Source organism: Oryctolagus cuniculus, chromosome 13 (genome assembly GCF_051225735.1).
Source record: "Oryctolagus cuniculus isolate XC-2025 breed Fujian yellow rabbit chromosome 13, ASM5122573v1, whole genome shotgun sequence".
NCBI classification, from domain to species: Eukaryota; Metazoa; Chordata; class Mammalia; order Lagomorpha; family Leporidae; genus Oryctolagus; species Oryctolagus cuniculus.
The window spans coordinates 102,642,816-102,670,535 of record NC_142879.1 but is presented as its reverse complement, the minus strand read 5'-3'; the positions used below and the strand labels follow the sequence as shown (position 1 = coordinate 102,670,535).

Genomic DNA, 27,720 nt, shown 5'->3' with positions numbered 1-27,720 from the left:
TATATTTAAAGTTTTTTTATTTGGAAGACAAAGCACAGAGACAGAGATCTTCCACCCACTGGTTCACACCCCAAATTCCCGCAACAGCTGAGGCTGGGCCGGGATGAAGCCAGGAGCCACAACACTATCAGGTCTCCTGCATGGGTGACAGGGGCCCAAGCACTTGAGCCATCACCTGCGGCCGCCCAAGGAGCACATCAGCGGGCAGCTGTGTCCCAGGAGTGGGTAGGGTCCTTGACCCCAGGCACTGTAGGTACAGGAAGCAGGTGTCTCAAGTGGTGCTTTAACCCGCTAAGTCACAAAGCCCACCCTGAAACATATTTTTAAGTCATTACGTAACATGAACAATTCCAAGCACGCAATCCCACGTGCTGACAATTTTTGGCACAATCCACGTGTGGTCGCAAATAACCACGTGTGGTCGCAAATAACCACGTGTGACACAAATAACCCCGTCTCCTCAGTGAACTGCGAGGGCAGAGAGAGAAGCAGCAGCATCCTGCAGAGTTACGAGTTGGGGGCCAGGTGAACCAACCACCGCATGAGGATTACAAGGGGATCCGGATTCACACAAACGCCCGTGGGGGAAGTGACCGTGAGACCCAAAATCCACCCGCACAGCTGCACCACGACTGGAGATAGAGGCACAGCACTGCTTTTATGACTGTTCTTTAGAAACGCTGATGGATCCATAGATGGCCGCCATCTGCTTACATTGTAGACCTGGGGAGTTAAGGAGGCTGTAAGTGAACTCCGCTTTGCGTGAGTGAGCTGCCGAGATGGCTCCACAAGCCACTTCCTGTCCCAGGTCAAGGCAAGGCAGAAGTAGAGGAACTTGTCAATATCCACTACACTCTCCAGGCCCACTGATGGGGAGCTCATCAAAGAGTCACTGAGATCCCAGCCACCAAGCTGTATCACTCTCACGCAACATACCTGAGGCATTGCAGCAGCAAGACTTTCATTATACCCGACAGGTGCCATGTGCTAAAAACTTCAGCTGATGTGGACCATGCACGGCCTTACTTTGTTAACCTTTCCATGCGTTTTCTCCGTTTTACTCAGTGGCTCCCATTACAGTTAGTCCTCAAGTCCCACACTTCAAAATAAGCCCAAGTAACACTCTGCAATGTTATTCTGCATTCATTTAAACTTCGCCTATTGCAAATGAGGGAAATGGTTGAGTTTTTCTTATCTGAAAGGCCTTGGACACGAAGCCTTTCATCTTTGCCAGTCTGCTGGACTTTCAAGAATTTGCATATGCTTTTACTAGCTGAGCAGCCCTACCCTGAAAGTCCACAATCCAGAACGCTCTAAAATCCGAGACCTCCCGGGTCCCTGCCGCTCACACAGGACTGTACGGTGCACAAGTCCATCACATTCTTACTTACTGACCACATCGAGTGAGGTCTTTCTCATACTCTCCCGGGTCTCAGCATCATTCTGGAAGCTGAGAAACTTCTGTGCATTTACTAAGGGCAGAGAGAAGTCACTGGGCACTCACAGTGTGTAGGGTGAGGTGAGGGGAGAGGATGAACACGGAGAACCTGGAAACAGGAGCCGACCCACTTAAGCCACGAGGTGGACCTTTGTAACGGCCCTGGCAGCTGTTAGGAGCTGGACACAGCTGCATGGTGACGGCCTGGGAATTCTGGGACAGGAAATCTAATCCTGTTCTCACCTGACAGCGCAGAGTGAACGCAAGCAGAGGCTGGTGGTAAATGACAGAGGACAGCCTTCTTGCAACGGTCGTGATTCTCTTTTTGTCGACGTCCCCTGAAGGCCTGAGACAGCGAGTGCACGCTGGTGCCCAGGAATGTCTCCGCAACTCCCCAGTTCCCTAAAGAAGGGTAACCCTTCCAGGAATTACACCAGAGGGCCACAACGTCTAGAATGACACACAGCTGCAATCCAGTTGACCTAGGCAGTCACCTAGCAAAATCTACAGGGGCCAGCGCTGTGGCGCATGTGGCGCCAGCATCTCACATGGTTCGATTCCCAGCGATACTACTTCCGATCCAGCTTCCTGCTAATGAGCCTGAGAAAGCAGTAGAAGATGGCCCAAGTGCTTGGGCCCCTGTGCCCATGTTGGAGACCTGGAAGAGGCTCCTGGCTCCTGGCTTTGGATCCGCCCTGCTGTTATGGCCACCTGGTAAGTGAACCAGCTATAAAAGATCTTTGTGTCTCTCCTTCTCTAACTCTGCCTTTCAAATGAATAAATCTTAGAAACAAACAAGTAAAAAAATCTACCTTTACCTAACAAGTAGGTGAAAGCTACCAGACAAAAGCCTGGTTAACAGTGGAAATCAAACTTGGGGAAACAAAACTCTTACTGCTGCAATTAGTTGTAAAAAATGGCAATTATTATGCCCATGATATAAGAATTACATTTAAAAATCTAGGAAGTGAAACACTGAAGTAATGAGAAGACATTTGTTCGCAAGTATTCAATTAACTAACATTTAAAGCTGTTCGGTCAAAGATCCTTATAGATTATAATTCATCGCATCATTAAATCTCACTCTGAAAAGTAAAACAGACGTACATGTCGAAGAGGAAAATGCCTCATCCAATCTCCATGAACAGAAAAAGAACACATTAGCTCATTCAGAAACTCCTCCGTGGTTGTGCTTTTATCTTTTTCAGGCAACGCAGGTCCCAACAGCGCCACACTTCACTACAGAACTAACAGAAACCGGCTGTCGGCTCAGGCGCCACCTGTGGAACGGACACGGAGCCCCGCTTGTTGGGCTCAGATCTGAGAGCCGACAGCACAGCCTCGTGGACAGAGTTATGTACTGCTTCCCAGTAATTCTATCGCTGGGTTTCCCAGCACAGCCCACGCCAGAGCCGGCTGTGATCACTGCTCTAAACCCTAAGCGGGAAGCCTCACAAACTCTCCATCTGAACTCTGGAGACAAAGGATTCCACACCAAACTCTGCACAGTGCAGGCTGCAGACGGCCGCGCTTCCTCCCGGCCAGGCTCGGCTGCCTCGGCCTCTTCAAAGCCATCTGCTGGTGCACAGGAAGTGGCCAGGTCAGGCTGCTCAAGTTCATGCCTGTGTCTGTACCCTCCACTGCCTGCTGCTAACGGGAAACACAGCACAGAGGGAAGGGACAAGGGGAAGACTATGGGGAATACCGCATTTTAGTTAGAAAGTGGTCATCTCTGGAAATAGAAAACCTAAATGAATTTAAAAATACAGTATATCAGTATGTGCATACATCTGGTTTAGAATATCTAGAATGTGCTGCCTGAAGTGTCTGTCTGCATGTTTTAAAAATCTGCTTTTGGTTGTCAGCGCCAACCTGTTCTAATTTATACATGGTAAGAGTGCTTGGTTCGTAAAACAGAAAAATCCGTATCAAGAGGACCACCACCACACCTGGCAGTTTTATTACGCAATCTCTGTTCATGCCTGCGCACAACTGGGCATGTCCTTTTAAATGCGTCCCCACAGGGCCTGCCGGGGAGACCAACACCGGTCTGATCCTAAAATCATTCTTCCCATTCCCTCCGTACGGTTTATCCTGCGAGGAGTGCTCCACCTTCTGCCCCCTGCTCCGTGGCTGTGGCTGTGGCTGGGACTGGGGGCAGCCGGCCGGTGGGGGCCGCAACGCCCCAGGCTGCAGAGCAGGCAGAGGGAGCCGCCGGGAAGGCCAGGAGATGGTCTGGCATGGAAGTGTGGCTGGTGGAGTTCCCCAGTTCCTCCATGGTACAGACAACGTCACAGGACAACCAGTTCAAGGAGGGGGCGGCCAGCGGTCATGCGTGAGTGCTCATTGTCCTTTTCCCGTCAGTGGCCGTGGGGCTGTCCGGGTTGTGCTCTTTGATGGATTCAAGCAAGCTTTTTACCCTCTCGCTCGCAGGCCGCCTGTTCTGCTTCTTGGAGAGAGACCTGCTATCCCTGACGGAGGGCAGCAGCAGGGCTGCCAGCCCCCAGGGCTGCCGCGGGGCCGGGGCCGGGCCGCCCTCCCCGTCCTGCTGCAGCAGCCAGGCGCTCTCTCGGGCCAGGTCCACAAACTTCTGCAGCTGGCTCTGGCTCACGTTTCTGCTTATGTTGAGAGAAGTTTCGAAAGGATTCTGAATGTGCAGCGGAGAGGAGTCGGGCTTGTTCTGCTCCCTTCCCTGAAGATGACGACGACACAGAAGGGGGAAACCGTGTGAGCACACCTCGGGCTGCAGCACGAGCACAGCTGGCTAGCTCCAGAAACGCCAAATGCGGAAAACCCCAGCATTCCCCGCACAAGCAAATCACTTCCCTCCCAACTGGGTGGGGCGTGTCTGCGGCCCCGTGTGCGTGTGTGTCTATGTGTATGTGTGTGTGTGTATGTGTGCTTAGTGTATGTGTGTCTATGTGTATGTGTGTCTATGTGCGTATGTATGTGTGTGCACATGTGTGCATGTATGTGTATATGTATCTCTGTGTGCATATGTGTACATGTATGTGTGTACATGTATGTGTGTATCTGTGTGCGTGTGTGCACGTGTATGTGTGTATGTATGTGTGTATATGTGTGTATGTGTATGCACCTGTTTTTCCCCTTCATGCTAACACATCCTCAGAGGCAGCAGGTGCCGGCTCCAGAGCTTGGGCCCTGCCATCCACTTGGGAGACCCTAATGGAGTTCCTGGCCCCTTGCTTTGGCCTGGCCCAGCCCTGGCTGTTGCAGGCACTGGCGGGTGTGTGTGTGTGTGTGTGTGTGTGTGTGTGAACCAGCAGATAGAAGCTCAATCTCTCTCTGCCTGCCTCTCTCTGTCTTTCAAAGACATGGAAATAAGCATGTTCTAAAGTCACCGTGCAGACAGGTACAACACTGAAGCTGAATTCCTTAATGCTAGTCCTCACCTTCCCAGAGGGGGTCTGCAATGAAGAAACGTCTCCAGAGCCTTCCTAAAGAGCGCATGCTCGGGCCTGCAGCCTGGGACAAAGCCTCCCAGACAGAAGGCGAAACCACGAGTCCAGAGCGCAGCGGTGAGCCACCATCTACGCATCTTCTCTCCCCAGGCCCGGGTCAAGACTCCCCTCCAGTGAGCAACGCCCCTGGGTGCGCCACCACCTCTGCTGCACCGCTCAGCACGCTCTCCTGCCTGCCGGTCATCGGAGCCCCCAAGTGCCAGGACGACAAGGGACCTTCGGTTTGGTGGCCTTCCCCTTCCAGAGGCCTCTCTACGCCCCACACAGCTGACCATGTGTCCACAAGCCAGGGAAGAGAGGACACAGGGAGCTGAGCGGATAACCAGGACCCAGCCAGTCCTGAGGTGCGCCAGCAGGTGTCCAGCACACAGAACGCACCCAAACGTGGCCGTCACAGCCTCGCCCGCTGAAACACACCGTGCCGGCAGTTCTGCCCACGCTGCACTTCTCTTCTAGAAACACGTCTATCACCAGCCTCACAGAACTGGAACCAAGAACTCGCTTGCTCTAAATAAACCAAACCCTAAGGACTCAGACCACACTAAGGGGTCACTAGAACCTACCTGGGGGCTTCTCCCAGAGAACACAAAGTCAGCTGGAAAATTACTGTCCAGAACCTGAGCAGAATCTGTCCACTTCTGGAGGCCACGGCATTAGCGCCACGTGCCGACAGAGCCAGCCCAACAGGCTTTTGGCCTCATGGTGGACGCCCGCATCCTGCACCGAAGCAGCTGGGCTCGACTCTCAGCCCCACTTCCTGACTCCGGCTTCCTGCTGACAACGACCCTCGGGGGCAGCAGTGATGGCTCAGTCACTGGGACCCTGCCGTGCACCTGGGAGACCTGGCCTGAGCTCCCGGCTCCTCTTCTCAGCCTGGCCTAGCCCAGTCACTGCGAGGGTTTACGGAGTAAACCAGCAGACGGGAGAGCTCGCGGTCCGTCTATCTCTCCCTACCCCAGCCCCCACCCCATTCAAATAAATACAGGAGTAAGACAGCTGGCCTCTGCCCTTCCAAATGACAAATGCTAGAACCTTCTGTAGCTCCTCTAAGCATAGATCTGCTGCCACAGAGCTGAAACGCAGGCACAGCTGTCAGAGAGCTAATCAGCCAGACATTAGAACATTAGTTACCTGCCGAATATTTATGGAGTTTTTATTGAAAGCGAAATTGCCGAAATATTCAAAAAATTCCTTCAGCAGTAATTCTGCAAGAAAACAAAACAAGGAAATTAAGAAGAAAGTCTGTTTCAATCCAGAAAGGAACCGAGAAAAGAAAAACACGTACCTAGTGGTTCTGTGTTTCTTGACGGCTGAATCTTGTTCAAGTCACGCACAAACGTACAGTTGTTGCCTTCTATTACACATTTGTCTTCTGCACCTTAAACAAAGAAAAATGTAAAGAACTCACATTACATTTCAAAGGTATTTCCTATTTCAGATAAGGAATCTGATTCAAATAAAAGTTATATACTAATGTAGTCTATTAGTATTTTATGAGTGTGTATATATTAAAATATTAAATATATACAAATTTAATATTTATAATATTTAATATATATCTTAATAAAGATATATAAATATAGTTATATACACACACACAGTGAATAGGATTTAAAACACCACTTAAAAAATGTTTGGAAGCTAATACTATGGTGAAATTAATCCTACACTGACTTTAGCAAACTAGAATTACTGTCCAATGACAAGGCAATGATTGCTAACCAATCTTTCGAGTTGATCAGTTTCAAAGTTACAAGTCAGCTTGTGGGGAGTTCCATCTGTCATCAACCCCAATATGGCACATCCTCAATCAATGAGATGTCCACTTCTGTTTTTTTCTACCTTTTTATAAATTTACTCAACAATTCACATGTGACACAAATTGAATGCTCTCAGAGTTTTAAAAGACGGCGTAGAGGGGCCAGCACTGTGGCGTAGCAGGTAAAGCTGCTACCTGTAACACCAGCAACCCATAACAGCACTGGTTCGAGTCCCAGCTGCTCCACTTCTGATCCAGCTCCGTGCTAACATGCCTGGGAAAGCAGCAGAAGATGGCCCAAGTGCTTGGACCCCTGCACTCTTGGACACCAGGCTCCTATCTTTGGCCTGGCACAGCCCTAGCTGTTGTGGCCATTTGGGGAGTGAACCAGCGGATGGAAGATCGCTCCATCTCTCCCTCTCTGAAGCTCTGCCTTTCAAATAAATTAAAAAATAATAAAAGCCCTCAGGGAGATTTCTACAGTGGGGCACTGTAGAGTGAGTAGAATCCAGCAGCTCAGGAAAACAACGCAGTCAGTGCACCCTAGAAGGCACACACCTGTCCTACGGGCACGTATACCCTGGGAGCATCAGTCCCCGGGGAGCACCCTCCTCTGCCACACTACACAGCGCACACCTCTGCAGAACCAACAGGGACGCGCAAGCTGACGCCCCAACCTCTCTGCTCCACCTCCCTTCAAACTGCCAGGACTGCATCTGGATGACATGCAAGCTGTGCATTCCCTGCCCCACGCAGGAACTCCAAGGACCACGATCCTATCAGCCTCTGCCCTCCCCCAACTTGGCCTACAGACCAGCATGTAGGCATGCGACCCTCTGAGTAACGCTGATGCATGGTTCTGAAGCCTACAGTCCCAAAGAGAAATCAGACCAAGGGGAGCAGGGCTCCTCCAACCTCTGGTCTCCCTGTCTTTGTGTTTCTTCTTCTCTGGAAGACCTAGGTTACTGACAAACTGGGACCTCCTAATAGCAAATCCTAAGCCCCAGCTGCAGAGAGCACAGTGCACACGCAGAGTTCCACCGAGACCTGCTCTCACCACGCCAGGGGTCCGCACTGTTGGTGCCACAGCGCCCGTCACATACTTTGATATTCTTTCCGCTGCTGCCTTCTGGCAGCACTGTCTGACTCCAGCATTGTTAACACAGATAGACGAGACCCACATCAAAGTATTTCTAGAAATAGACACTGATTAACACCAGAGACGGCCTCTCTGAGTGTTGCTTTTCACTACAAAGGTTTGTTTTTGTAAAAAAAGATTTTATTTATTTGCGAGATAGAGCTACAGACAGAGACAGGTCTTCCATCCACTGGTTCACTCCTCAAATGGCCACCATGGCCGGAGTGGACTGATCCAAAGCCAGGAGCCGGGAGCTTCTTCCGGTTCTCCCACATGGGCCCACACCAGCCCCACTACAGGGCCGGTTTCAAACTACACTACAGGGGTTTTAAACACACTGAGACTTGAAGGGGGAAGCGATTATCCTCTGATTTAAGAGGGGGACTATTGGTATTTTTTCAAAATCCACAAGGCACTGAAACCTAACAGCTTGGCTGTCAAGTCTTTCCCCTCCACTCCTCTGTCTCCTGTGTCTCCACCGTAAGCTAACACCCAGACAACATCTACGTAGTCTGTGTCGTACAAGCACCACCAGCCACGTGTGGCTATTGAAGTTAAAACCTACATTCCAGTCCCCCAGGCACACAAGCCACATCGCAAGTGCTTAACAGGTATAGGTGGCTAAGTGGCCGCAGGGCTGTAGAAAATTATTTTGGAGGGGCCGGCACTGTGGCTTAGTGAGATAAGCCTCTGCCTACAGTGCCCGCATCCCATATGGGCACAGGTTCAAGCCCTGGCTGCTCTACTTCTGATCCGGCTCTCTGCTGATGGTCTGGGAAAGCAGAAGAAGATGGCCCAAGTTTTGGGGCCCCTGCACCTGCATGGGAAACCGAGAAGAAGCTCCTGGCTCCTAGCTTCGGATGGGCGCCACTCTGGCCATTGCGGGCAATTGGAGAATGAACCAGCAGATGAAATACCTCTCTCTCTCTCTCTCTCTCTCTTTGCCTCTCCTCTGTGTAGCTCTTTCAAATAAATAAATCTTCTAAAAAAAATAGAAACATCAAGTTTACATAAAGGCTTAGTATCTCTCTTATTAAAAAAAATCCTTCGCAATGCGCAATGGTCCACCTCTTTTTAAAAACAAAACAAAACAAAACCAAAAAAACGGGTCGGCAGTGATCAGGCGAGAGAAGCTGGCAAGCTGTCTCTGCTCTAGGAGTTAGCGCCGGCTGTTTCAGTTACGGGGCTGAGGGGTAGGGGGGCAGTCCGAGCTCAGGCTCTGCCCCATCTGAGGCAGGCCTCCCACAGACTACACAAACAACATGAGGGATCTACTGAGAACAGAGGCCAGGCGAAGACGGCAACATTAGTGGACGACAGGGGAACCATTAACTCAGGCGGCCAGCAGCAAGTCAGATTCCATTACTATTAAAGCAGAGAGGACGCTGAGCCAACAAAAATCCCTCGGATGGGACAGGAACAAATTCACTCAGGCATCTCAGGTACAGCGCGGGCCAAAATCAGGCCACGGCTACATTCAGAACAGGGTGCGTGGTAGGCAGTGGCCGCAGGAGAGAAAGCAGGATGCCACAGACAGGCTGGGAGCCTACCCAGCGGGGGCCAGCTGTCGGCAGAGATGGGGCAGACAGTGGAACCCAGCAGGTGACAGGGTAGAGAGGCAAAAGGACATGGTGATTGAGTCACCCTCAGAGTTCCCACAATTCTCTGCCTCTCACGCACAGTGTGTTGTGCCTGATAGAACGAATTGTTCAAACATTAGTTTAATCATCACCACTCACCACTATCATGACGTTTGCAAGAGAGTAAGAGGCGGCCTCAATGGGCTCAGACCTGACACACGTGCACAGACACATGACGACAGACTCAGACCCAGACTGCGCTCCCACAAATGAGGAAGAAAAACGAACAAGCAAACAGATCCTCCTGCGGCACAGTAAGCTGGGCTCAGGGAGAGCCCACAGGAATAAAAGGGAACATGAAGGGCACTGGACGCCACCAGCGTACAGAGGCACAGACTCGCCAACGCAGAAAGCCCACGTCAGGTGCGGCGACCACACAGAACACTGCTCGGGAGCTCACACTGTGGGGAACGACCTGGCTGCGAATGTGCCCATCCCAAGACCCAGACAGTCCACTCCTCGCTAGTCCTCATAGAAACGCGCACCCACGCTCACCAAACCACACCTGTTGGATGTACACATCAGCAGCTACTTCCAGGAGAGTCTGTACAACAGGGCTGAGCTGAGCTGTGCCAGGAGCAGATGCGGTGCTGGCTGCAACGTGGGAACTCAGGCCGGCTGGCAAGTGGTGCAGAAAGCTGCGCAATGAGCTGTGGCCAGGCAGCGGAAGCAGCACCAGCTCCACCCAAGAGCCTGGGCTTGATTCGACCAGGATGGAAATACCCCCTGAAGTTACTGTCAATGGGGAAGACTCGGGAATGCCCATCCATGAACCACTCAGCGGCCACACAGAGGCCAGGGAGAACACAGGGTGTCTACGCATGTTCAGTGCCCCTTCATCACCTGCCTTTAGAACTGAGAATATTCTAGTACCTCCTCCAGCAGGCCATCGAAATTTCAGTTCTTTCAGAATATAAATTAAAGAGCATACTACACTTAAAGTAATGTGCCTAAGACAGCTTAAAAACTTCTACCTAAAAACACACTTAGAAGCTTTGCAACATCATGAACTAGTTTTTGCACCTCGAATACACAAGCCTGGAAAGCCAGCTCTGAAACTGTTGCCCATCACGAGGGCCGCCTGGGAAATGTTTTTCTCCAGGTCACTCTAGTTGGTCAGCGGAGGGGGAGGCACCCCCAGTCTCAGGACTATCGCCAACATCCTCGCTAATGTGACGGACACAAGCTCTCGGCAAGTTCCCAAGCTCCCAGCCCCCACATCACTGGCTCTCCTGAGCCCTGGTGGGCGTCACCATCAGGAAGACAAATCCTATGATCCAATCCACAACCACCCAGGGCGCCGCATTGGGAGCACGCGGCAGGTGCACACGCATGTGGGGTTAGCTGGGGAAGGCAAAGGACACCACTTCTCGTCTTACTGGCTAGGGCTTTCAGGGACTCCAGCGTCGGCAGAATAGGAGGCGACCTCCTCTGGAGAAAGAAGATGACCATCATGGTGAGGGAGAAATTCGTGATCCAGGCGCCAGGAATGCTGCTCGTCAGGGAGTGTGCGCGAGCCCAGCACCGCACGCTGAACACCAGGGCTCTCACCCGGGAGTCCAAGGCGCCATACAGATAGAGGAGCTCCGAACTTTTCAAGGCGATCCTTCAAGAAAGAAAAACGAAAACAGTCTTCAAACTCCAAAATTATGATCCAAGAGCGAAACGCAACACAGCCGTGGGAACAACATATCCCAGCAGCTGCCCATCCACGGGCACACGGCCCGCCCCCGTGAGCTCAGCAGCGAGTCACGGAGCTGCAACACAACCTCATGTGGCTGGGTCTGAGCATCATTTGGGACCACTGAGACACCTCTGGAATGCTGACCATCACAATGAAGTGCTGAAGCTCGGAACTGTAAAATCCAAGTTCCTAAAACGGCAACAGGGGTTCTGCTGAATATATGCCGTCTGTGCACCTCAGATTCAGACCCTGGTTACCTGACCCATGGGCAGACAGGAGAACACTGTACATGCTTGATCAAGACAGCATCTCATCTTAAAATTCTGATAGCGTGTACAATGGCCAAAGTGGCAATAAGCCTAATATTTATAAAACCAAAATCCTCAGAGATAAAATGTCTGTTAAGAAATCAAGCTTCACTCTGGCCTCAGAATCAGCTCTTAAGGCATTCAGATCTGGCTAAAAAGCCCATGAGAGTATTTCAGGCATGGAAAGCCAAGACACTCTGGCAAAAAAATGACCTAGATGAAAGATCTCTGTGAGTGAGATCCTGGTGGAAAGAAGGGGCCATCAAAGAAGGAGGTACCTTTCTCTGAAGGGAGGAGAGAACTTCCACTTTGACTATGGCTTTATCTAAATAATGCCAGAGTATGTGAACTCAAGAGGCTTCCATAGCCTTGGCAGCTCATGACAAGAGCCTCGGGAGATTACTGACATCATAAATAAGAGCGTCAATTGTTAAATTAACAACAAGAGTCACTGTGCACTTGCTCCCCATGTAGGACCTCTACCCTTAATGAGTTGTACTATGAGAATTAATGGTAAAAATAGTCTTCAAACAGTACTTTATACTTTGTGTGTCTGTGTGGGTACAAACTGTTGAAATCTTTACTTAGTATAGAGTTGATCTTCTGTATATAAAGATAATTAAAAATGAATCTTAACGAAGAATGGGATGGGAGAGGGAGTAGGAGATGGGATGGTTTGTGGGTGGGAGGGTGGTTATGGGGAGAAGAACTGCTATAATCCAAAAGTTGTACTTTTGAAATTTATATGTATTAAGTAAAAGTTTTCTATATAAAAAAAGAAATCAAGCTTAAAAATGCATCTTCGATAAGATTCCTAATCAAAATGTTAAAATGCAAATTCAAAAAATTGTTCATTGGGAGTATTTAAAAATTGAGATTAGACTTACCAAAATGTTTCTTGTAATTTCTCAAAGAACCAACAGAGGGCACAAGATCATTTAACAGTATTAACTTAAAACCCTCTCCAAAGTACCACTGTGGCATTTACGTGAGGAGTTTAGAGAAACGGCAAATTAGAAACTCACAGTGATCATTTCACAAATGTAAGCCAAGCTAAATTAAGCTGAAAAACAAACATCAAACAGTGCAAGGAATCTTAATGCACAGAAACACTGCAAGTATAAAAACCTGAAGACAAATTCTTAAAAATCTGTCCCAGTGGGGCTGGTGCTGTGACGTAGTAGGTTAAGCTGCTCTCTGCAGCACCGGCATCCCATATGAGCGCCAGTTCGAGTCCTGGTTGCTTCTTTTCTGATCCAGCTCTCTGCTGGTGTTTCCTGGGAAAGCAGCAGAAGACGGCCCAAGTGCTTGGGCCCGTGCACCCACATCGGGGACTCAGATGAAGCTCCTGGCTCCTGGCTTAGGCCTAGCCCAGCCCTGGCCACTGGGGCCATTTGGGAAGTGAACCAGGAGATAGATGATTCTCTCTCTCTGCTCTCTCTCTTTCTCTGCCTCTCTCTTTGCAAGTCTGTCTTTCAAATAAATAAATCTTAAAAAAAAACAAAAACAAAAACAAAAACAAAAACAAAACACTTGCCCCAACAACACAAATAAAACACTACATAGGGGCCGGTGCTGTGGCACAGCAGGTTAAAGCCCTGGCCTGAAGTGCCGGCATCCCATATGGGCACCAGTTCTAGTCCCAGCTGCTCCTCTTCCAATCCAGTTCTCTGCAGTAAGATAGCAGTAGAAGAAGGCCCAAGTGCTTGGGCCCCTGCACCCATGTGGGAGACCTGGAAGAAGCTCCTGGCTCCTGGCTTTGGATCTGTGCAGTTCCAGCCACTGCGGCCATCTGGGGAGTGAACCAGTGGATGGAAGACCTCTCTCTGTCTCTACCTCTCTCTGTAACTCTGTCTTTCAAATAAATAAAATAAATCTTTGACAGCACTGGAGTTAAGAAAACTCTTCAATTGAGATAGGTTCCATACTGTGAATCCAGGAAAAGCAATCGAGTCTGGAAGAACTCATCACTGCTACCCCTGTCTGCTTTTTAAAGCAAGCAGGTTGCCAAAGTTAACACGATCTGCAAATGTGCTGCAGGAACGCCATGCAGTCTGTGCAGACAACTCTAAGCACACAGAATGGACAGGCCAGAGGCTGGCTGTCACTCCCCCCTCTAAGCACACCTAGAAGACTCACACAGGACAAACAAGCCCTCTTCCCACGGGCATGCGACCCAGCTAGGAACAATGCAGCACAGCTGGTCTCCGATGTCAGGCATGTTGACATAGGAACGCCAAAGTTTCCAGAATGCCCAATCATCAACAGGCACAACGTAAGACAAAGGGCTTCCCGCTTGTCAGTCGAACAGCTCGGAGTTTCCCAAGTCCTCCGTGACAGTCCAAAGACCGCCTGCCCTGCATGGCACTCTCACCTGTTGTTGGTGGTCAGGTCGCATTGGAAGCCAGATGCCTGGTGGGAGAAGCGCACGAGCGGGCAGCGAGCATTGAGGATCTTCTGCACCCCCACGCAGCCGGGGCCGAAGTGGTCCAGGCACTCGCCGATCACCGACAGGATCTTCTGGGTCGCGATCCTTTCTGAAGGAACATTTTTCACTTGAAATTCCAGCAAAAAATTCCCTACGGTCTGAATAACGAAAGCATTTATAAACAGGGGCATTTTGTCAACAGGGATTTTTAAACAAACTTTCCGAGAAGGAAGTTCTAAATCATTTCTGGCAAAAAAAAAAAAAAAAAAAAAAAAACCAACAACAAAAAAACCTGCAAAGTCAACGTTCTTTGAGCAATCCCAACCAAAAGCAGACTTAAAGACCCTGAGCTGCCTGGTGTCTGTCCAGGATATAAAGCACTACACTGAAAGCCCACTGGCTTGCTGTAGTCAGCTGGTGGTTACATGTCAGAGTGCATTACAAGCAGAACCACTTGCTCTGCAGGTCCAGGGAGCATCCTTTCCTTCCCTAATTAGCCAGTCTATTTTAACAGATGCTGTAATCCCAGGCAGTGGGGGCATGGGTTCAAGAACAGTGGGTCATGGAAGATGATGGAAGAAACAGACCTAATTAAACAGGAATTTAATATCTAATACAATGAACTCTGCAAATCACAGGGGTAAACCTATTTAACCAATGAGTCAAATAGCCATTTAAAAAAAAAAATGAACTAGGTTCCCAGGCTGGTTCTCAAACTGACGTCAATCCTACGTAATCAATGACTTCAATGTAAGAAAAAAAAATCTATCAGTAAAGCACTAGATGGGGGGGCGGAGTGGAGGGTGCTTTTACAACCTTGCAATACTGAAGGATCCTCAAAGCATGGTGCGAAAGTATAAAAGACACATAAAGTGACTGCACAAAAAGTAAAGCCCTATTAAGACAAGGCAGGCATTCACTGCCAGATAAAACACAAAATCAACGACATGGGCCACTCAGAGGACCCATTTACCAAGGGGGGACCACCTGGTTCTAAAAATGGGCAGAAACAACTTAAGTCCTTTCTCATTACCGGAAGAAGTCAAATGGCTGGGAAACATAAAACACGCCCGTGGCTTTCTAGAAGCTAAAAAAGGAGGAATTAAAAGAGTGCCGAGAGCGTTCACTCATCGGGCTGAGGACCAGACTGTGCAGGCCACCGTGCAGAGCGCAGTGTCAGCTTCCTGCTGCTCACACGCTAGAAGGCGTCCTAGCCTTCTTCAACGCAGCCTTCCTTGTGGGCCAGTCACCTCTGGGGGCTCCACCAGCTTAAGGAGGCGCCCTCCCTGCAGCCACCCCTCTCCCAAGGAACCCCTACGTCACTCCTGGACGTCTACCCCGCCCCTCTCGGATCAGCAGGGGATGGACACTGATGTGCGCACTGTAACAGGCACCACACGCTCAACCAGAGGTCTCTGGGAACTGGAACTTGGGCTCAGGGGTCATCAGGTGGCTGGAACACGGAGCTCAGACGCCGTGGGGCAGGCATCTACACCACTGCATGAAAAGGCAAAGAGGATCAGCCGGGGTCTGAAGGAGGAGCGAAGGGGACAGAGAACAGAACACTTGCTGGGTTCCTGCCAGCCGACGTTTCCTAACTCTGGTCCTCTCCCGAGACTCACCATCACATGAATTCTGGGAGGCCTCCTCTACTTCTTTTCTTTGCTTAAACCAGTCTGTGTCTGTTTCTATCATGTACAACCAAACAGCATCAACTAACAGAGACCCCCGTAGAGGGGCAGGGAGCTGGAGCTGGAGTGGTCAGAGTTCAGTAGCAGCTTGCAAGGACAGCATCCCACATGGGAGTGCCAGTCTGAGGCCCAGCTGCTCTGCTTCCGATGCAGTTTCCTGCTGGTGCGCCTGGCAAGGCAGCAGGGGATGGCCCACGGACACGGGCCCCCGCCACCCATGTCGGAGTTCCTGATTACTGGCTTTTGCCTGGCCCAGCTCCAACCATCCTAGCCACTTGGGGAGTGAAACAGCAGATGGAACAGCTCTCGCTCTAACTCTTTCAAATAAATATACATTTTTTTAAGTGATTAAGTTTCTCAATATATTCTACTTGTAAGGTTTCTATTCACTCTGTTTTAAGATTGTAACAGTTTGCTTTTAGGTATAAGCTATTTTTTTTTTTAACAGGCAGAGTGGACAGTGAGAGAGAGAGAGACAGAGAGAAAGGTCTTCCTTTGCCGTTGGTTCACCCTCCAATGGCCACCGCGGCCGGTGCGCTGCGGCCGGCGCACCGCGCTGATCCGATGGCGGGAGCCAGGAGCCAGGTACTTCTCCTGGTCTCCCATGGGGTGCAGGGCCCAAGCACCTGGGCCATCCTCCACTGCACTCCCTGGCCACAGCAGAGAGCTGGCCTGGAAGAGGGGCAACCGGGACAGAATCCGGCGCCCCGACCGGGACTAGAACCCGGTGTGCCGGCGCCGCTAGGTGGAGGATTAGCCTAGTGAGCCGCGGCGCCGGCCTAGGTATAAGCTATTATATACATTTCTAAAAAAATCTTAAATGACGCTTTTCTTTAAAAAAAAAAAAAAGAAAAAGAAAAAAAAACTTATTTATTTGTGTGAAAAGCAGTGACAGAGAGCAAAATCTTCCTTCACTGGTTCACTCCCCAGGTGGCTGCAACACTCAGGGCTGGACCAGAAGCCAGGAGCCGGGAACCCCACCTAGGTCTCCCATGTGTGCAGCAGGGACCTAGGCACTGGAGCCATTATCTGCTGCTTCCCAGGTGCACGGGCAGGGAGGTGGATAAGAGCAGAGCACAGGACTCAAACGTGAACCAGCACTCTGGTAAGGTATGCGGAGTCCCACATGGAGGCTTCACCTGCTGTGCCACATCTGCCTCCAGCCCCTTCTTTTTTTTTTTTTTTTTTTTGACAGGCAGAGTGGACAGTGAGAGAGAGAGACAGAGAGAAAGGTCTTCCTTTGCTGTTGGTTCACCCTCCAATGGCCGCCGCGGCCGGCGCACCACGCTGATCCGAAGGCAGGAGCCAGGTATTTATCCTGGTCTCCCATGGGGTGCAGGGCCCAAGCACCTGGGCCATCCTCCACTGCACTCCCTGGCCACAGCAGAGAGCTGGCCTGGAAGAGGGGCAACTGGGACAGAATCCGGCGCCCCGACCAGGACTAGAACCCGGTGTGCTGGCGGCGCTAGGCAGAGGATTAGCCTAGTGAGCCGCGGCGCTGGCCCTCCAGCCCCTTCTTAAAGATTCATTTAGTTGTCTGAGAAGCAGAGAGAGAGAGACGGAGAGAGATTTCTTATATGCTGTTCCCTCTCCACCAAGTGCCTGCAACAGCCGGGGCTAGGCCAGGCTAAAGCCAGAAACCATGAATTCCATACGGATATGCCACGTGGGTGGCAGGAACTTAAACACTTGGGCCATCATCTGCAACCATCCCAGGTGCATCAACAGGGAGCTGGACCAGAACTGGAATAATAGTACTCAACCTGCTCTCCAACATGGAATATGGCCGGCCCGAATGGCGGCTTAACCTACTGTGCCAACACCCGCCCAACACATTTATAATAACAACTCAGTAAGTCAAACCTCCATACAAAGTAACGTCAAGCTGCTCAGTGAGCCTGGAGCAGTGTCTTCTAGAATATCTTTTCTAAATACCATAACGCTTCAGAAGCCTAAGAGTAAGATCCAACTCAAAGTTCCCAACGCTTCCCTCTGCTGCCAACAGAGACAAAAGTTCCCAACGTGCACAGTAACAAGGCAGACTACTGTCGCTGCTGCTGGTCAGTACCTGACATCTATTTTTGCCCAGCGCTGCCCCGACTGCTTCAATACACAAGAATTAGCTCACCTAAGGGCGCTACGCCAAGGTCAGCTAGAGAACCAGGGCCCGAGAAGGCAAACGACACCCGAGGTCACACAGCGGTACGTAGAACTGAGTCTGCAGCTGGCTCCCAGGGCCCCCGCTCTCTAACCACTAGAGCACACTGCCATGCTCCTCGACTATTCAGCTCCAAGTCCTTTATTCAACATAGTCCTGGTGACAACTGACTGAGCACCAAAAAGGAAACCTGTTGAAGTGACATGGACACTATGAGAAACAGTGACTTGATCAGCTCTTGTCCTATCGATGTGCAACTTAATACTTTATCCCCTTTAGTATTTTTTTTGTTCTACTTAATACTATTGGTTGAACTCTTTAATTAACACACAATTATTCTTAGGTGTTTAAATTTAACTGAAAAGTGATCCCTGTTAAATATAAGAGTGGGAATAAGAGAGGGAGGAGATGTACAATTTGGGACATGCTCAGTCTGACTTGCCTCAAATGGTAGAGTTAGAAACGTGCCAGCGGATTCCAATTCAATCCCATCAAGGTGGCATGTTACCAATGCCATCTCACTAGTCAAAGTGATCAATTTCGTTTCACAACTGATCAAAATGATAGGATTAAGAGTCAAAGGGAGCACATAAACAAGACTAGTGTCTGCTAATACTAACTGATAGAATTAAAAAGGAGAGAATGATCCAACGATCCAACATGGGAAGCGGGATACACAGCAGACTCATAGAATAGCAGATGTCCTAAGTAGCACTCTGGCCGGCCGGCGCCACAGCTCAATAGGCTAATTCTCTGCCTAGCGGCGCCGGCACACCAGGTTCTAGTCCCGGTCAGGGTGCCGGATTCTGTCCCGGTTGCCCCTCTTCCAGGCTAGCTCTCTGCTATGGCCTGGGAGTGCAGTGGAGGATGGCCCAAGTGCTTGGGCCCTGCACCCCATCGGAGACCAGGAGAAGCACCTGGCTCCCGCATCGGATCAGCGCGGTGCGCCGGCTGCAGCATGCCGGCAGCGGCGCACCAGCTGCGGCGGCCATTGGAGGGTGAACCAACGTAAAGGAAGACCTTTCTCTCTGTCTCTCTCTCTCTGTCCACTCTGCCTGTCCAAAAAAAAAAAAAAAAAAAAAAAAAAAAAAAAAAAAAAAAAAAGCACTCTGGCCTCAGAATCAGCTCTTAAGGCATTCAGATCTGGCTAAAAAGCCCATGAGAGTATTTCAGGCATGGAAAGCCAAGACACTCTAGCAAAAAAAAAAAGACCTAGATGAAAGATCTCTGTGAGTGAGATCCTGGTGGAAAGAGGGGGCCATCAAAGGAGGTACCTTTCTCTGAAGGGAGGAGAGAACTTCCACTTTGACTATGACCTTGTCTAAGTAAGATCGGAGTCGGCGAACTCAAAAGGCTTCCATAGCCTTGGCAACTCATGACAAGAGCCTAGGGAGATTACTGATGCCATAAACAAGAGTGTCAATTTGTTAAGTCAACAACAGGAGTCACTGTGCACTTACTCCTCATGTAGGATCTCTGTCCTCAATGTGTTGTACAATGTGAATTAATGCTATAACTAGTACTCAAACAGTACTTTACACTTTATGCTCTGTGTGGGTGCAGTCTGTTGAAATCTTTACTTAATATATACTAAATTGATCTTCTGTATATAAAGATAATTGAAAATGAATCTTGATGTGAATGAAATGGGAGAGGGAGCGGGAGATGGGAGGGTTGTGGGTGGGAGGGAAGTTATGGGGGGTGGGGGGAAGGCCACTGTAATCCATAACCTGTACTTTGGAAATTTATATTTGTTAAATGAAAGTTAAAAAAAAAAAAAAAAAAAAAAAACATAGTCCTACACAGTGCCCCTACCAGAAACTTAATACAGTTTCACACAGTGCACATTCAGTCTTGAGAAAACTGACCCACTGAACTTTTTAAAAAAGTTATCTGAGAGAGAGAGAGAGAGAGAACAGAGAGAGAGAGATCCCTTCCTCTCGTTCACTCCCCAAATGCCTGCAGTGGCAGGACTTGGCCAAGGCTGCTGCCAGGAATGGATGGGGGTGGCGGAAACCCAATTTCCTGAATGCTTACAGCCGCCCTAGGTCTACATTAGCAGGAAGCTGGAGTCAGGAGCGGGAGCCAGAAATCCAACCTAAGACTTGGCTAAGTCCCACCGCTGCCTGACCCAGGGAACCTGGAAGTGTCTCCTCCCCGGCTAGCTTCAGCTCATCGTGTGTTGAGCATGTTAGTATGTAGCATGCCAGGCACTACACTCCAACTGCAGGACAGACAGACTGGGGTTCTTGCCCTACTCAAACTTACGACAGAGTGGGGAAAGCATACACCAACCACTGAACATGATGCAGAAGGAATATGGAGACAGAAACAACAGAGACAGGCTGCAGAAAGGAGGGATTAATTTTGATCGGTATTGGGGCCGGCACTGTGGTATAGTAGGTTAAGCCTCTGCCAAATGGTGCCGGTATCTCCTCTGGGTGCTCCACTTCCGATCCAGCTCTCTACTAGGTTCTGGGAAAGCAGTGGAAAATGGCCCAAATGCTTGGGCTCCTGCACCTACCTGGGAGACCCGGATGAGGCTCCTGGCTTTGGATTGGCCCAGCTCCAGGGGTTGTGGCCACTTGGGGAGTGAACCAGCAGATGGAAGACCTCTCTCTCTGTCTCTCCCTCTGTCTATAACTCTGATTCTTAAATAAATAAATAAATCGCTAGATTTTTTTTTTTTACTAGAGTGGAGGAAACTGGGGATAGCTTCAGGCAGGCGGGTGCGGTGAGAGCGGGTACCCCAAAGCTGTGCAAGCACGACAGCTGGGAGCGTAGGGAAAGCGCTCTCCTGACAGAGCCCCAGAGGCCAGGACACGGAGGCCACCAGGCCCTCCCTAGCAGCACCTGGCTGCTCTGGGAGTGGCAGGCAGAGACAGGTCACTTCAACACTGTGCTAAGGGAAGACCTGCTCCAAGTCTGAGGAAATCCAAACTGGGCTCTAAGTCACTGCAGCACAGACTGCAGGTGGGAAAACCCAGGCGACACTGGCAGCGAGGAAGTGGGGGACAGGATTCTGCTCCCAAGAACGCAGCAAAGCAGGCAAAGGCACTGAACACAAGAGACAAAATCAAACAACAGAAACGCGCCCGAACCCTGTCAGTACTGAGCATAAGCCCAATGAGCTCCAGGGGCCTCAGCGCGATTCCCAGAGACACCCTCGCAACACAGCACCACACCCTCACAACACAGCACCACACCCTCAGAGACACCCTCACATCACAACAGCCTACCCTCAGACACCCTCACAACACGGCACCACACCCTCAGACACCCTCAGAACACAGTACCAGACACCCTCACAACACCACAGACACCCTCAGAACACAGCACCATACAACCTCACAACACTAGACACCCTCAGAACACAGCACCAGACACCCTCACAACACAGCACCACACCCTCAGAGACACCCTCACATCACAACAGCACACCCTCAGACACCCTCACAACATGGCACCATACCCTCAGACACCCTCAGAACACAGCACCATACACCCTCACAACACCAGACACCCTCACAACACAGCACCATACACCCTCAGAACACAGCACCACACCCTCAGAGACACCCTCACATCACAACAGCACACCCTCAGACACCCTCACAACACAGCACCACACCCTCAGAGACACCCTCACAACACAGCACCATACACCCTCACAACACCAGACACCCTCAAACACAGCACCACACCCTCAGAGACACCCTCACAACACAGCACCACACCCTCAGAGACACCCTCACATCACAACAGCACACATTCAGAACAAACCACACCCTCACAACACAGCACCACACCCTCAGACACCCTCACATCACAACAGCACACACTCAGAACAAACCACACCCTCACAACACAGCACCACACCCTCAGACACCCTCAGAACACAGCACTATACACCCTCACAACACAACAGCACACACTCAGAACAAAACATCACACACTATGGCTGCAGATGAGGAAAAAGAAGCAGCTCTTAATTAACAAAACAGAATTGAAGGAAAATGCATTTACAGAAAGGAAAAGGGACATAACTGAATAAGCGAAACAATCTGGTAAGACAGAATAACCATATACCTCTACTGCCTTGTGTAGCTAACGGAATCTTCGAAAAATAACAAAGATCAAAAAAATTTTAAGAAATTAAGAGCAAAAATCAGATCTGGAGATATTCCATAATTAGACCACCCAGATGAAACAATTACTTGAGACATGCTAATCTGAGTAACTATGCAACTCTTGACTTTACCAAAATACTTGAGCCCTTGAAGAGTATTGTATTGCATCTGTATAGAATGCGCGCAAAAACAATGATATACACTCAACCAATACACAAGACTTCACAATTCCAAAGAATGACCATGGAACAGACCTGATCCTTCCACCACAACACTCACTAAGTTTAGATACCAACAGTTAGAATTTGTCCCATTCTGATTTCGTACAGTAGCTAAAGCAGTAGAATCACCTTAGGAGTGCTGCGCTTTCCAATTTCATCCAGATCCAAAAACATGTCCAGGTCACACCCCAGCTTCCCAAAGGTGTTCACCGAGGAGCCAAAGGGCCTGACGGTGCAGTCCGGGAAGTAGGCGGCGGCCACGTCCTCGATGAGCGAGCAGGTGAGGTAGCGCAGCCTGACGTTCTCCTCCGTCAGCTGCAGCTCCTGCAGCAGCGTGTCCAGCTGATCACCCACCTAGCTGGCCAGAAGGCAAACAAGACGCAGATGCACAGGTCACACAGGGTCCCCAGACCCGGCGGCCCCGAGGGCCAGCTGCAACAAGCACTGCTGTCCTTTCAAGTCCTCCAAGTGGACCATCTAAATGCACTCTCTAATAAGAGCTGGGAAAGCGACACTGGCGAAAGCAGCAGCGACTTTCCCCGTGCGCCGAGCGCGAAGCTGGAGGAACAGGCAGGAGGTCAGTTCCCTGGAGGAACCCAACACCACCACATTCACCTCGGGGCGGCCGGCCGGAGATGCTGCATGCACTGCTGACTCCGGCCACCGAGACCCGAGCCCGCTGCAGCCGTCGGGCTAACCACCCGGGGTCCAACAGAAGTCTGCTATTAAAATCATTAGGCCCCCAAACTGCACTAGAATGGCAAAAAGTAAAAAAAAATAAAAAAAATAAAGGGCAGCTTCAAACGCCCTTATTTAAAAACAACACTGAAAGCAGCTGAATAAACATCCCCTGAAAAACATGAAAGAAAAGACAGGAAATGTGAAAGGTTAGAGGCAAAGATTTTTAAGCCAGAAAACCAAACTGGAAAAAACCAGTATTCTGATGGCTAAAGGACGGCTCAGCCGCGTCAGAGCGGACACGTCTGAGGAAGAAAAGCCAAGAGAAGTGCAAACACAATTAGTAGAGAAAAGGAAGACGAGAGCGGGGGTGCTCTGAAACCTGCAGAATACCACTTCGTCTTGGTGAGACTCTGTATTAGGTTCTTTTTTTTTTTTTTTTTTTTTTGACAGGCAGAGTTAGTGAGAGAGAAACAGAGAGAAAGGTATCATTAGGTTCAAAAGAGAAAGAAAGGCTGGACTCTCCAAAAAGGCCAGAGGCTGGAACAACGCCACGCGGCCAAGTCCAGGGTACAAAGGACGCGGCCACCCGTTGCTCAGCAAATTCTGGAAGCTGCGTTTTTTAAGCAGTCCCGTGAATTAATCAGAGAAATTAAAACAAATGATTTTTAAAATGATTCTTAACACGCTGCCTGACCCTTGCAGGCCACAGGATGGGCTCCAGGCCAATGCCAGTCAGCTAGACGACCCCGGTGCCGGAAGCCCAGCCTGCCCAACCCTAGCCAGGTGCCCGTGGACCGCCGCTCTCCGTGGCGCGGTGCACCTGTCTCCACTGCCCATCTCGCTGAAGCACACGGCTGAGTGCTTCCCAGGGTCCCTCTGAGTACACAGACCATGGACGTCGTGGCCCTTCCGCCAGCGGGCCTGCAGGACACTCACACTTTCTGCCCGACAGAGGCGCTCCAGCAGCCTCTGGCTGGAAGGCGGCAGCTGCTGGCTGGCCCGCACGGAGGGCGGCTCGGAGGGCTGGCCTCCCGCGTGCTTCAGCTTCAGGCTGAGGAACCGCGACCGGAAGGGAATCGCGGCCTCACGCGGCATGAGCGTCCCGCTCTGCAGGGAGCCCACGCTCTCCTTCCGGGCAAACTCCACCACGGCAAAGAGGCCCTAGGGCGAGAGAAGAGACACGGCGGGCTACTGCTCGTTTCCAGATGAGGATCACGACCTTGCACAAGGCTGCTGCCAGCGGCCCGGCTCACTCATCCCAGGCTGGTGACGACAGAACCCCGACGGAGGCCCCCCACACTTACGAGGCTTTCATAGAAGAAATGGTTATTAATGGCTCCGTGCTGAGACAAATACTTGAGAAACTTCTTTTCGCTGACTTTATGTGGACAATGTATTAAGACGGTCCGCTGTGCCTGCTCCCGTCTCTCCTCCTGCACCTCCGAGAATCGCTTTTTGGGAGTCTTGTCTTCAGAGCCTACGAATGAGACACAAACATTTCCACCCACGTGCAAAATCTACCACACGTCTGCGTGAGGGGGCAGAGACCGTGCAGGCCACTAAACACAACCCCTCCTCGTCTCGTCGTCACCTGCCCTTCTGTAGCGAGCAGCAGCACCAAGCATTCATCCTCCCTCCAGCCACCATCACAACCATCCGCTCTCTGTTTTCATTGACTCTTCTGGAGGTACAGTGCCAAAACAAGGGCGCCACACATTTTAAAAGGAAAACCAAGAAAGTGAAATCACTCGGCTACATCCACAAATACACGTGTACAAAATCTGTACACATGTTAACGTTCAAAACTAGAGAGAGGGGCCCAGGGACTCGGGTACGGTGGTTAACATACTGCCTGGGACAGCCCACACTGGAGTGTCTGGGTTTGAGTCCAGGCTCTGCTTGGGTACCGGCTTCCTGAAAATGCACACCCTGCAAGACAGCAGGGGTGAGGGTTCAAGTATTTGGGCCCCTGTCATCCAGGAGGGAAACTCCGATGCAGCTTCAGGTCCCCGATTTTAACCTGGCCCAGCCCCAGCTACGGCAGGCATTAGGGGAGTGACCCAGTGGATGGGAGGCTGTCTCTCTGCCTTTCAAAGAAATACAAAAAGTAAATAATAAAATTTAAAGAAACAAAAAGATATTATTACAAGCTTGAGTGTAGTAAGAAAAGGAGTTTGTATGCTGAGTTTTCCTTTGCCAAGGGTCTTGATATGGATCTCAAACAAGTTACCAATGATCATGTGCCGTATATCACAAAGAAATCAAAGAATTTAAAACCTACTTGGGGCCAGCACTGGGACTAGGCGAGTAAAGCCACCACCCATGGCGCCAGCATCCCATATGGGTGCAGGTTTGTGTTCCGGCTGCTCCACCTCCAGTCCAGCTCCCTAATGGCCTGGGAAAGCAGCAGAAGATGGCCCAAGTGTTTGGGCTCCTGCCAGCCACTTGGGAAAGACCCGCAAAAAGCACCAGCCCCTGGCTTCGGCCTGGTCCAGCCCTGGCCATTGCGGCCATCTGGGGAGTGAACCAGCGGACGGAAGATATCTCTCTGTCTCCCCCTTCTCTAACTCTTTCAAATAAATAAATAAATAAATCTTAAAATAAATATATCAACAAATAAAAATAAAGCTTAGTTGATGGACATGAAAAGTTCATGATATTACTGTAAGGAAATAGCTTTTTGTTATTTATTTTAAAAAGACTTCTTTATTTTAAAGGTAGAGTTACAAAGGGAGGAAGGGAGGTCTTCCATCTGCTAGTTCACCCCCCAAATGACCCCAATGGCCGGAGCTGGGACAATCATCTGAAGCCAGGAGCTTCCTGAGGTTTCCCACGTGGGTGCAGGGGTCCAAGGACTTGGGCCATCCTCCACTGCTTTCCCAGGCCACAGCAGAGAGCTGGATCAGAAGTGGAGCAGCCGGGACTCAAACCAGTGCCTATATGGGATGACGGCACTGCAGGCGGTGGCTTTACCCACTGCACCACAGACCTGGCCCCAGAAACAGCTTTTTTCTTTCTTTCAAAATCATTTTAAGGCCAAGAAGTTTTAAAATTACAGGTGATAGAGCCGGCGCCGTGGCTCAATAGGCTAATCCTCCACCTTGCGGCGCCGGCACACCGGGTTCTAGTCCCGGTCGGGGCGCCGGATTCTGTCCCGGTTGCCCCTCTTCCAGGCCAGCTCTCTGCTATGGCCAGGGAGTGCAGTGGAGGATGGCCCAGGTGCTTGGGCCCTGCACCCCATGGGAGACCAGGAAAAGCACCTGGATCCTGGCTCCTGCCATCGGATCAGCGCGGTGCGCCGGCTGCAGCGGCGGCCATTGGAGGGTGAACCAACAGCAAAGGAAGACCTTTCTCTCTCTGTCTCTCTCTCTCACTGTCCACTCTGCCTGTCAAAAAAAAAAAAAAAATCACAGGTGATAATGACAAGAGCTGTGATAATCAAGGCTTAAATTTTTTTTTATAATTTTTTTTGATAGGGAGAGTTATAGACAGAGACAGAGAAAGGTCTTCCTTCCATTGGTTCACCCCCCAAATGGCCGCTACGGCTGACGCACTGCACTGATCCGAAGCCAGGAGCCAGGTGCTTCTCCTGGTCTCCCATGCGGGTGCAGGGCCCAAGCACTTGGGCCATCCTCCACTGCACTCCCGGGCCACAGCAGAGGGCTGGCCTGGAAGAGGGGCAACCGGGACAGAATCCGGCGCCGCAACCGGGACTAGAACCCGGTGTGCCGGCGCCGCAGGTGGAGGATTAGCCTAGTGAGCTGCCGCGCCGGCCAACACTGAATTTCAACAACTCATTTGCTTTGCTAAGAGATTTAACTTGCAGGCGGGTAGCTTAAAGTGCTTTTTTTTTTTTTTTAGGTTTACTTATTTATTTGAAAAGCAAAGTGACAGAGGGTGAGCGAGCCATGGAGAGAGATTTTCCATGCACTGGCTCACTCTCCAAATGCCCTCAATAGCCAGGGTTGGGCCAGGCTGATGCCAGGAGCCAGGAGCTCCACCAGGTGGCAGGGACCCGAGCACCTGGGCCATCGCCTGCTGCCCCCCTTGCACGGGCTAGCGCGAGGCGCACATGGGCGTGGCGGGGTGTGAGCAGGGCAAGGCTGAGGGGTCTTATCCAGTCCGGAAATGACCCAGTACCGACAGCGGCATATAGAGTGAGCCCAAACTAACGTCAGAGCGGAATGCAACGTGTAGGATTACCCCGGGGCAGAGGACGCTGTTGGTGCAGAAACGCCTCCTTCCAAAGGAGAAACGCGTATTACACACGCACACACAAAACCACCCATGCACACACTTGAAGCTTCCTGCACTAACGTGAACCTGCCCCTTTAAGCGAGCGCGCCTGCTCCGCTCCAGACATAAGGAACTCCCAGGGCCTGGGTGAGCCAGGAGGCGCGGGGGAGGAGGCCTGCACCTGCTCTCCATACGGGGATTTGCAGCCCGAGAGCCGACAGCGAGCTCGGGGGGCTTCAGAAGCGGCCCGTGGGGAAAACGCGACTCGGACATCAAGGAACGCCCAGGCCGTACAGCACACCACAATCTTGTCACACCAGGGCCCCCGGCGCCGCCCCGCCACCCACTGACTCCCACCTCCAGCGGGCAGGTCCCGGGGGCCCAGCCTCGCCCGCGCCCGCCAGCCGCGTCTTCCCTCCGTCGCCCGCGGCGCCATCACCTGTCTCCGCGCCTCTCAGTGGCTGCTCTTCTCTGCCGAGGTCTGCGGCCACAGGCCCTGCGCCGCTGAGGAGCCTGGCAGCGGCGAGCCGGACGGGACTTCTGCTCTGGGCGCAGAGCGGCGACCGGGCCAGCAGCCCTACGCTGCGGGCCGCCATGGTCCAGGCAGCCCAAGCGCCGAGATGAAAGGGCAGAGGGTTTCTGCGCAGGCGCGCTGGGACGGCGTAGACGGGAAGCCTGGAGGGTCAAACCGAGCGAAAACGCGTTCGCGTTCTGAAGCCGGGAAGA

General features: G+C 51.0%; 1 protein-coding gene across 2 annotated transcripts; it reads right to left on the bottom strand.

The window, feature by feature from the left end:
- Window positions 1-27,720, bottom strand: MTPAP (mitochondrial poly(A) polymerase). 2 transcript variants are annotated; one of them, XM_002717288.6, is made up of 9 exons: window positions 27,434-27,720; window positions 24,063-24,235; window positions 23,695-23,919; window positions 22,207-22,431; window positions 13,824-14,035; window positions 10,837-11,063; window positions 6,206-6,298; window positions 6,052-6,125; window positions 1-4,130 (listed from the first exon to the last, which is right to left on the bottom strand). In XM_002717288.6, exons 1-9 carry the CDS (start codon window positions 27,588-27,590, stop codon window positions 3,768-3,770), a joined length of 1,749 nt encoding a protein of 582 aa, XP_002717334.2. In that variant the 5' UTR covers window positions 27,591-27,720; the 3' UTR covers window positions 1-3,767. The 2 variants fall into 2 exon arrangements, with proteins under 2 accessions (XP_002717334.2, XP_017203136.2); XM_017347647.4 differs by having other exon boundaries at window positions 27,352-27,622.

Coding starts and splice junctions, on each gene's coding strand:
- MTPAP (XM_002717288.6), bottom strand. CDS start 27,590: ATGGCGGCCCGCAGCGTAGGGCTGCTGGCCCGGTCGCCGCTCTGCGCC. Junction 14,036..22,206: donor GAAAGCGCAGCACTCCTAAG/GTGATTCTACTG, acceptor TTCGTTATTCAG/ACCGTAGGGAATTTTTTGCT. Junction 6,126..6,205: donor AAGAAACACAGAACCACTAG/GTACGTGTTTTT, acceptor GTTTTCTTGCAG/AATTACTGCTGAAGGAATTT.